Source organism: Micropterus dolomieu, linkage group LG23, assembly GCF_021292245.1.
Source record: "Micropterus dolomieu isolate WLL.071019.BEF.003 ecotype Adirondacks linkage group LG23, ASM2129224v1, whole genome shotgun sequence".
NCBI classification, from domain to species: Eukaryota; Metazoa; Chordata; class Actinopteri; order Centrarchiformes; family Centrarchidae; genus Micropterus; species Micropterus dolomieu.
The window spans coordinates 30,004,774-30,015,979 of record NC_060172.1 but is presented as its reverse complement, the minus strand read 5'-3'; the positions used below and the strand labels follow the sequence as shown (position 1 = coordinate 30,015,979).

General features: G+C 40.1%; 1 protein-coding gene across 2 annotated transcripts in view; it reads right to left on the bottom strand.

The window, feature by feature from the left end:
- The window catches only part of cltca (clathrin, heavy chain a (Hc)), a 41,155-nt gene that overhangs the window by 23,297 nt on the left and 6,652 nt on the right, over positions 1-11,206 (bottom strand). The window contains exons 2-6 of one of the 2 annotated variants that reach the window (XM_046038809.1): positions 5,499-5,706; positions 5,052-5,054; positions 1,576-1,844; positions 1,205-1,366; positions 988-1,101 (exon numbers count right to left, since the gene is read on the bottom strand). In XM_046038809.1, the coding sequence (XP_045894765.1) occupies positions 988-1,101; positions 1,205-1,366; positions 1,576-1,844; positions 5,052-5,054; positions 5,499-5,706 (756 nt within the window). The remainder of the gene's footprint in view (positions 1-987; positions 1,102-1,204; positions 1,367-1,575; positions 1,845-5,051; positions 5,055-5,498; positions 5,707-11,206) is intronic. The other variant, XM_046038810.1, reaches the window with a different exon arrangement.

The following is an 11,206-nucleotide window of genomic DNA, read 5'->3' as shown; positions in this document are numbered from 1 at the left end:
TATAAGTGAATGTAGCCATATTTGGTAATAAGGAAAACCACATCTTGCTTGGAGCTTATCTGTGGGGGAAAAAAACAAACAAAAACGATAGATAGATAGATATATAGAGAGAGAATTTTGCTTTATAAGCCAAATGATTTCACTTTGTATGAACAAGGGCAGTTACTATTTGACGTTCACACTTCATTTGAATGTGTAATGACCCGTCCAAATTCCAAATTTACAGTCTGTAAATGCAACAGACCAGACTGGTTGCAAAAAGACGACCAGTTCCATTAGAAATAATGGTAAAGTGACCCTACTTCTCAGCTGATTTATTACCTCAGTAAACACTTTACTAATGAGTTTATGGTCTCAATCACTAGTTTCATGTCTTCTTCAATACAGCATGATTTTCATTTAGTAAATTACGGTCCCATTTAGGGGAAAATAGACCATAAAGCAGAATATGCTTCAGGGCGGGATTATCTGTGATTGTAAAGTTCTTACCATGGTGAGCTGTCAGTCAGGCTAGAGTGACTCGTACCTACGGCACTGTGTAAATTTAACAAGCGCTGTTGAAAAAGCATATTAGGAGTTGGCTGTTGACTTTCTCTGGTGAGTACATTTAGTTTTAAGACTGTTGTTTGCTAGACAAAATTGTTGAAATGACAGTTAACGTGAATTACAGATGTACCTAGCTAAGCAAGCTAGCTAGTTCCACACACGGCCGTTTGCTCCACCATCTCGTCCAAATATTGTCATGTCCAGTGCCGCTGGTTGCAAAAACTCAACATCGTGCCACCCTATCGGCCAAACTCGAGGCTTCAAAACGGCAGTCCACAAACCAACAGATGACGTCACGATGACTACTTCCACTTCTTATATACAGTCTATGGTTGTACACCGTATGGGGCAAAAATACAGACAATATATATTTGATATAAAATACAGCTGCCTTTTTGAAAAAGTGACCCAGGTGGTCAATTATGGAAGTGTGCACCACACCTGCATGGCCACAGGGAAGTCGTTCTGGGCTTCTGGGGGGAAGAACACATCCACTGCTTTCTTTGGAAATGGCTGGTTGCCAGTTGGTGGGGTCCCCACTTCAATGATGTGCAACTGCGTCAATAAAGAAAAACATGTGTGAGAAACAGACTCAGAAGTTTTACTAAAAGAATGCCAATGACATTTAATCCCCCATTATATTATTAGCATCACTCACCTTCCCTCCAGCCTGGCCTCTGACAGCGAAGCAGAACAAAGTCGACTCCTCTGTATTCCCCTCCATCTTGAACTGGGCGAAGCTGGCAGCATGGCCTTCGATGGGCTGTGAAACCTTTCTGTCAACAGAGTAGAGCTGCATGGCTCCCACCACCCGATTTTGCTGAAAAAGGCAAAACAATACACATAAATACATTTACAAAACAAACTGAGTGGCTAACTCATGCTAAAAGGCAAAGCTACTGTGCATCTATTGTTACCTATGAATGCAAACAGTCTTTCTACTGTTTATTCTCTGTGATGAACACATGTTTCAGACGTTTCTGTTCTACACCACTGTGTTAAACCAAGATGACATGAGCAGAAAATCACCTGGGCTGAGATGCCGATGAGCAGGAGCCATTTCTGCTTGGCGTCAGTGCGGTAGTTGATGATCTGGCAGCCTGCCAGGCTGGAGTGGCGGTCGAAGACTTTCACAGGCTGTGAGTCACCCTCCATGCTCCAGTGGTAAACGGCATTATCAGTCACAAGTGCAACTGTGTTAAGGGAGATCCACTTCCAGAAGGTAACATCGTCCGTCATGGTGTGCGCTTTCATCTTGCTCTTCATCTCAATGTTGAAGATCTGAAGGGTTTTGGCAGCTAGAGGGGTGGAAAAAGGGGCGCGAGCCAGGCCCCAGAAGAAAGTTCTATTATTTGACAACAGTGTGTCCACACACACACACACACACACTCATTGGAAAAGAAACACCAAATTTCAATAGAAAAGAGGGATTCAAATTTGAAATATTGGTAGTCATGGGACAGAGGTCATCAAGCAACGACACCATGACTGATAGAAAGGGGATGCCATACATGCTGTAGTCGGAAATTGTGTCATATCTGAAGTGTAGTGAGACAACTAGGCATGGAAAGAAAGGAAAGTGAATAAAATTTTGCCCTCCTGAGAGGCTACACAAGATGTCATTGTGTCAATTTATGTGCAGTTCAAGCACATAAAGAGGAAGAGTTAAGGCAACTCTTAGTTATTTTCAATGTGCTTAACGAAACAATCCAGTGAGCAAAAAAAAAAAAAAAAAAAGACAAAAAAGGTTATAAGTGCTCCTTGCGGTCTGTGAGATGACTGAATATATGTTTACCTCTTTCTTAGCAAAATAGTATAATCTAAATTAAGAATACAGAGTAATTAAGACAATGCTTCAACTCTTAAAAGATTGTTTAATAAATGTATTGAGTATATGTCATGTATTGTTATGTCCGACTACGTGGCCCACCCCATCAAATGAACAGCCTTCATCCAGAAACAAAGAAGACAGAGGGTGGAAGCAAGAAACAAAACAACTCACAAAAAAGGCAAACACATCTGCATCTGAGTCAAATACGTATATAACGGTGATACGACAGTTAAACACATACGTGGATGCACAATTAAAAGGGAAGAGGGCATGTTTTAAGCAATTAAGAGACTTTTAGACAAGAGTTGCAGGAAAGGATTCCAATAATGATTATAGTTGTTTGTCTAAAATTGAAGTTAAATGTCCTGCGATGTCCTGATAACAGATCAGAAAAGGTTTACTCACCTGCATTTCTTGTTTTTTTTAAGTTAGGGTTAATTTAGAGAGCTAAAGCTTTATTAAGAAGCAGTGTGACTTCCTTGTTTGCTCATTATTCAGTACTCATCAACAATGTGAGAAAAAGCAAAGACCAATGCGTTAGCACAACCGTCAAGATCATTTTGCCATCACTAAGCCAAGGGATCAGGGTACAAAAAGCGGCGTCTCGATTGGACCACTTGCAGCAGCAGCCAAATTTCAGAGCGAGCAAGGGAATTTTTAAGTGAATCATGATCAGCTGTTGGAGGTGTGAGCGCATTGTGTCCGTCCTTCAGACATGGTTACATGAAAAGGTTAAGGCTCGATACTGTGTCACATGACAAGGTCGGCTGAGAAGCATCATTATGGTAGACTGAGCAGGGAAGACAGTGGGGGTGGAAAAAGAGGGAGGAAAGGTCTACACTGACCATACACTGAAAAAACTAGTGAGGAAAAGCCAGGGACTACAGCTTGGGCCAACATGGATCTGGAGCTCTGCACACACTGCTGACCTACTGTAACTGTTCCATTTCACAGTCACTACATATCCTCCATAATCACACAACTCATGTGTGCTGTGGCTGATGAGGAATGTGAGCTGCTGAAATGTTTCTGCATTTGTAGGACTCGTTATTTTTACTCATGATTTTTGTCCCATTTTTTCTCGTTTGTTTTTTGCGGGAAGAATTATCTGAGCTGTCCTAATCACAGGACGACCCCGTTTACTGCTTATTGTGGTGGTCTTTTTCTTTGCAGCTTTTCGACAATCCTTATGTGTTTGCTGTGTAACATGTATCCAGGGAGCATTATAAGAGATATAATTATTTTGAGAATGGTCACTCCTGCTCTTGTCTGTATGTCACATGTTTATCAGCAATGAGCTACAACTCAAGAAAAGCTCCGCACACAATTTATAACTGTACGTTGTCCTTTAGGGAAAACAGTCAGCAAAGAAAGGATGTTAAAGTGAGGAGGGCCAGTTTTACACAAACTGTCAAACCTACAAAGTTCTTCTACCATCGACACCACTGCATTAACCAAACAAAAAGGACAATCAACCTGTTATTACCTCCTCACTCCGCAATGTATAACATTAACACTAACTGATGTTCACTAGGTGACTAGTTAGTATTTTACACTATTTGACAAGTACAATGAGCAGGGGTTAATAATTTGGTCATGTCAACGCCCTAAGGATCATTTAAACTGATCAAAATCATTTTAGAAGAAAACCTGTATGACCAGGGGGCCTTAGACATCCACTCATTTCATAGCATAATACTGTGACCACAGAGAGATAGTTCAGCAAAACATCCTAAGACAAGCTGTTTGGCTCATAAAGTGTAATTTTAATAGCTGGACAGAGCCAAGGCCAAGAGCTGAACACAGATGGACACACAAGGCGGTTAGGCTTATGGATCTGCTGAAGAGAAAGTGCTCCTTAACTCTACTTCTCACACCCTGACGAGCAAGCCTCACAGGTTATTTTTTAAAGTCTCTTCTTGACTCATTTCATTCCTCATCTGGAGCTACTTATGATAGAACAATGTCCCACCAGGAACATGTGAAATCAAACCAGTCCTGCGGTCAGATGCCACGAGACTTCCCACACAGTTGCAAGTCAGCGCTTTAAGTCTAGGCTGTCTGGTAATACTAATCTTCAGCCCTTGGTATAGAGAACCACGAGTTTGTCAAAAGTTGCTAAATTAAATAACAAATATTAAACACAGCGGGAAACAAGTGAAACAACAGGTTTGGGTAATTACCACATCACACAGATGGAAGAAGACATGGATTTCAAATGGAAATTGAGAAGAAATGTGAATTAAAATGACCATTATCACATGTAAAACAGGTTCTTAATCACTTGTACATGTAATAAAAATGATGGAATGCCAGCAAGCTATAAGGCTGTGAAAGCTAAATCCTGTTTACAAAGAAATATTTCCAATGGCCTAGATATGGATCACAGGTCCACAGAATCATCCAGAAATGGGTTAAGAAATATGAAAAATATTAAAGGCTAGGCCATTAACTTACAGGTTTAAAGAGAAATGTACCAAAACCAGGGTTTAAATGATCCAATGGTACACAATGGTAGATATAGTCATGTCAGCTATAAACCAATATAGTCTGTACTCTTCATTTGTTTACTGAAGAGGGCAATACTGAATGGGATAAGTTTGGATAATTTCATAAAAACGGTCTTGAAAACAGGATTTTACTTCCACAATGAAGTAGTTAAATTTCAACTCACCGTCTGCAAACACATAAGAAAGCAGTAAAGAAAAAAAAAAAGAACATAGAAAAGACAAAAACAAAAACAACAAAAAAGTCAAAGCAATCATGGATGTTGGACAAAAAAATAAAAATATGCCATTTTGAATATTTACAGGACAAATGTTTGGAAAAAAACAATACATGTTGGCCAATAAAACCTACTTCATAGGCAGAAAACTAAGGTAGCTGGATGTATATGGGCATAAACAGATGAAAATAATTTTGAAATACTCTTAATTATTAAATGGATAATGTCACTATATTGACCAAACATGTCAGAACTGAATGCTGCAGGTCCCTTACAGGGGGTTAGTTAAAATACAACACTGAAGTAATATAAAGTAGTTCTCGCTCTCTTTTCTGTGCTAATTCCTACACTGATTTAGAGAAATGTGGCCTCTGCAATGCCAATACACTGCCTTACCTTTAAGTGCAATGACCTTGCTGGCTGGATTCATGATGGCGCTGTCGGCTGAGATGGGCCTGCGGATAGGTGTGTTGGGGTCAGCCATATCAATGATCACCACCTGTGTCTGCTCGCCCACCTTCTCCCGGATACAGATGAACTTATCGGACTCCATGGTTAGGGTGCTGAAGCCTATGTTGGCGGGATTGATCCCTAAGTTTTGGAGCTAAAAGAAAAAATGGGGGGCATGTTAGGCTGAACAGAAGTGGCCTGCAAAAGATAACAGTTAAATATCATTTGCAAAGAAAATTAATGACAACATTGACATCACATTCTTCCTGCCACAATCTCATCTCCAGGCTGCTGAGAAGAGGTAGTAATAGTTTATTTTAATTTCACTGCAAACAGGTATAGTATTTCCCAAGAGATGCCCAGGCAGCCATTAGAGGCTGACTTTTTTTTCAGGATTCCGGTGGAATTCCCACATGATGGGAGTCAATTTCACTATTTATCACAGGACTGGGACAGGACAAAAATTAAACTGAATTGGGTAGTACGGGATTCAGATGTCCGTTTTTATATATAAATATGCATTTCTAATATGAATAAACACTATTTTCTGAATTATTTTACTCTGGTATGGGAGTCATTCTTCGAGGATTGGGACAAGACAGAATTATTTTTTTTTTTGGGGGGGGGGGGGGGGGGGGGGGGGGGGGGGGGGCGAGGCGAGATGAGTGAAAATCCTCTCATGTCACCCTCTAGCAGCCATATGGAAAAATAAAAAGAAAGAAAGAAAAGACAGCAGGATGTGACTTTCAAGTGTCAGGGAGCTCGAGAGCCCCAGTTACTTAGTTAACACTGTGTACCGTAATAATGGTTTTTTTAACAGTTAAGTGAATTAAAACACCTGGTGCAGCAACAGTGTCCAACAAGAAGGCTTTGATTCTGCTCAGCTGCTTTGCACTACCACAGCCAGCCAATGAGGTCATCAAGCCTGACATTGAGTAGCAACTCTTTGGACACATGGAGCTAGAGTGGTACAGAGCTGGGCTGGGTGGAGGGCTAATCCAAAGCCAAGATCTCAAGGCATGGGCCAAATAGGAAACCACAACTATATTACACAACACTGTAGTCTCACTGCAGTCTCACTGCAGTTTAGCAAGGTCCGACTTCTTGCAACTTCTTGAATTTAGTTAAGATATAGTTTGTCAAGGCCAACATGGCAACACCTGGCCTGACAATCACCGGTGATAAAAGATCATGATGTTAAGCTAACTCATATGAAGCGCTAATTCAAATCCTAAAACTGCATAAAAACAAAAGCCTGAGGCTATGTCTGAAATGCTTTGCAGCTTATGACACCACCAAGCTCTGCAGCTTACTGCCAAGGCTGGAAACAGGGCATCATGCCTGCCTCACACTAACCCTGACACAGCACTACCTACTGAGGGCAGTGCCAAAACAGCTCTGGGCAGGAGTGTCAAGACCATCTATCATGCAAATCAAATTCTACTACAATAAAGACATGGTAAGTGACAAAATGCAGAATTTCAGTGTCTTCCTGCGAACAAAATGCAAGTAGCAACGCAGTTGTTAAGTAAACCTGAAGGAAATGAAACTACTGAAAACATTTCCTATAGGCCATGCTTTGCTGTTGCAACTTCCTCTACTTTCACAGCGTATCAGCAATACATCACAGTTGTACAAATGTTACATGTGTAATTACGTGAAGCTATTTGGATCATAATTTTCTGATCAGACACAGTGGCTCTGCAGATAAATCTTTAGACGATTTTGTTGTGGTCAATTATTTGCACCTTTGTTGTGACATAATGTCCATTTGCCATAGGGCTTACCAGACTCAATCACAAGTCATATGATTATACCTTGAACATTTATTTACACAAAAAAAAGGAATAAATCTGCATGAATACATTTATTTAGTTGGAGACACTTTGCTGTCATTAAGTATTTGCCTCTCAATAGTTAGCTACCAGTAAAATGTCCTCCCATCAAGACTGCAAGGAGGGTGTTTTTTTAACAGGGAATTATCAACTTGTTTAAATTATTATTACAGCAACACAGCAGCATTAAGTTGTGTTTACAGCTGCAGAAATCTAAATTGAGACCAAATCTGACAAAACATCTCTATAATACGCAGCTGAACTTGGATGTCTCCCCATGGTCATGAATAACTGATAACTCTATAATAAAATTATATAAAGACTTTAGCTAATGGCATTAGCTAAACATCGAAATGTTAAATTTACATTTGAATGACCTGTGTTCTGTAATTTAATGAGAGGTATTAATGACCAGCTATAGAGCCAAGAAGCATAATTTGTAGCCCTCTAATTTAATTTTTCCAAATGTCAAGTAGTTTTGTGAAACTAATTGGGTCTACTAGCCTAACCAGCCACAGATACATTTTACACATGTTTGGTGACCAGTGCTCATTTCAAGGCTTGCTAATATGTGTAGCTCCACTGTCAGCAATTTGGCATAACTGAGTCCTAGAGTCAGCAAACACAAACCACAGTTTCAGGAATTGCTCAACAAAACCCTTTTATCAATGACAGGACACACCCTCTACCCCCAGCCCTGCCCCACCCACATTCTTTCACTAGTGTAAAAGAATGGTTCCCTCTCAATGACATTGCGATAAATTACCTTACAGAACAAGTGTTACTACTGGCTATGAGGAAAGAACTGAAAACTGGTCGGGAGCAAGCTTTCGCCATAGTGGGTGACATCATACAGTAACGTCATTGTAACTCCCATGCCTCTTATCACAGCCATTGTCCAGTCCGGGAGCCTTGTTTATTCAAACACCAGACAAAGGGAAAAGAGCCTGCAGGGAGAATATACTTGTTCCTTGACACTGAAAAAAAATCTGCTTTAAGTAATGAGTAGCAATAGTTTGCCCTAGGGTTGGACAATTAATCGAAATATCATCCTAATCACAATGCAATATCCAAATCACAGAAGCTTCAATTTCTTGATAAAGATAAAATGTGTCACAGCAATACCATTTTAAATGTAGCATTGTGCCCCGTCCTACAAATCATGTTCATAATCACAAAACGCACAAACTACCATTCCCAATAAAATCGTAACTCATCTCGCAACATCTGTTCAAATAATCGCAATTTCATTTAAAAAAAATTTTTTTTGCATATCTTTAAGCTCTAGTTTGCTCTATCAAAACACTGTAAAAACTGTCGTCTTCCTTGAAATGGACTTGCTAAACATGATCTAATTGTCTGAATTTCTTTAAATCATCTCTCTAATCTCTGAACCCTATTTACGTCTTCAGCACAAGAGGAGGGTCATCCTTTCTTATTACACAATAGTTTTCTAGACAGATTTACGTGCTCACTCTCTACCATCTGCCATCTATTCTGGGATCAGCAGGAAGCCCTTTGATTCACATGAAAAGCATTCGTAAAACAGGAAAGAGCAACGCAGCCTAATCACAATAAATATGGTACTACTGTCTGTTTACTATGGAAACGTCATAGTAAAACACTGCTGTGGGCTAACACTGCTGTGATATCAATGAGCAGGAATTTGGGTGAAAGCAGGTCAAACCAGTGGAGTTACTACCAATATGGAAAATCATTTAGTCTAGCCTGCCATTGCCTTGGTGCTGCTGCTTTTAGCTTAGCTGTTAGCACAAGCTTTTACGGGCAGATGCTAGCCCAAAACCTTTCAATACGTCAACGGCTACTTTGAAACTCAGTAGTGAGAGGAGAGCACAAGAGAGACTGGATAGCAATCTAAGGGAGTGAGAAGGAAAGTATCATGTACATTCTAGCATGAAAATCAAGAAACTAATCTGGTGAGTGAGTTTAATAGTTTATAAAGGAAATACTAATGAAAACAAGAAGAAGCAATGTCTAAAACTTTGAAAGGATGAGGAAAGTATATGGAATAAAACTTAATAGAGAGAAAATAGGACAGTAGGAATAATCACTATACGAGTACCTGAATGCTAATGTTGCCAAGACTAGAACAGCGAGCCAGTCCAATGGCAGCAACAAATTGCAAGCAACAGGCCTAGTGACTCACTATTACAAGGTATTACTATCATTAGTGCCTTGACAAACCATTAACTCCACCTCTCTGCCCCACTCCATTCTAATCATTTCCAGAACTGCACCTTCAATGACCTGCCATTACAGTAGGGCATGTCCCAAATTAGTGTCTCCACAAGGCAAAATGTTTGCACCAGAGAAAGCAAAAGTGCCACACAAATAAGTAAAACTATGTGAGCCTCACTTAAACCTCCACCCAGCTAGGTGACATGAACATTTTGTAAAGATAGTGGCAGGAAATGAGTAACATTTATTGCTAACTCACTGGATGTTTTATTGAAGATTTACAGTCAAGTCAGCATGATGAAAAACTACTGCTTTGCGGAAATTACTTGACATATTGTATGCCACAGTTACTGATAAAGTATGTCCTAACTGATATTTTTGTACGTGTTATCAAGGTCTACATAATAAAATTCAAAAAGCCAATGAGAGATAAAGTCAGTTGCTGTAACACAGTACCCTTCACATTCTTCTTTGCCACCAGAAAAAAAATACAGTGGCCAAGCGTACAAACAGTCACAGCCCTGATCTATGTCATACATGGACTTGGTGTAATAAACATTCACTTTGAGGGCACAGCAGGAGCCCAGATCATAGGGCAGGACATTCTGAAATGAGCTCCATTCACAGTGTGATCAAGTGCACTGCAGAGAAGAACCAAAACACATCAGCTTAAGTACACGCAAAGCCCAACCATCATCAGGAAATGAGAATGAATGGGAAAATAAGGCAATGAACATCCCCACATGGAGTTAACTCGCATACATATTTAATTAGGGGCTAGGCTTATACCAGCGAATACAGCACCACCATGTTTCTTGTTTGCTGTGACTATAATACTAAGAAAACAAAACAACGTTTAAACAAATTATAGTTTATTGGTACGTGTTCTGATTTATTACTAAACAATGTTTCCTAGTGTCTGAAACAATGTAAGGGAAACTAAGTACTACGACTAAAATGTGAAAACATTAACTTTGACATAAAATAATTTGAAAATATTATTTTTCTTTAGCATGAGCATAGTTGAGTAAATGCCGCAATCTCAGGCCTACATTTAATATAGGTTCCAAAATCCCAAAACACTGTTTATGCAACTCTTGCTCAATACAAATAACTGATACATCATGCAGACCAAATGATAATATTTTCTTGCGCATTTGCTGATCCATAGCAGACATCCATCTCAGAGGGCACTCTCTCGTGAGGACGCCAAGTCAAACAGAGTCCCGTTAAAAGCCATAAAACTGAGCTGATTGTTGCTACTGGATCTCTGAGGTAAGGAATCAGCTGCCAGATTTAAACTTTTACTAATGACCCCAAGGAGTCCCATCTGTTGATTTAACCTGTATGCTCTTCCTTCTAAGGAAAGCAGCATTTTGCTCAGCAGAAAAAAAGACCTGTGTGCCCCGCACATGTACAGTTCAAGGCAGTGCAGGGAAGGATGTGCTATGTAATGTGCTGAGGCTTGCAGCACTTCATGGCAATGCTCCACAACAGGAAACCAGGGACCCATTGTGTACCAGGACTGAAACAACAGGCCTGCCCAGTGCTGCCTCCTCCACCACCATGTGACACTGGTAGGGGACATGTGACCAGCACTGGGGTGAGGAGCAAGAGGGC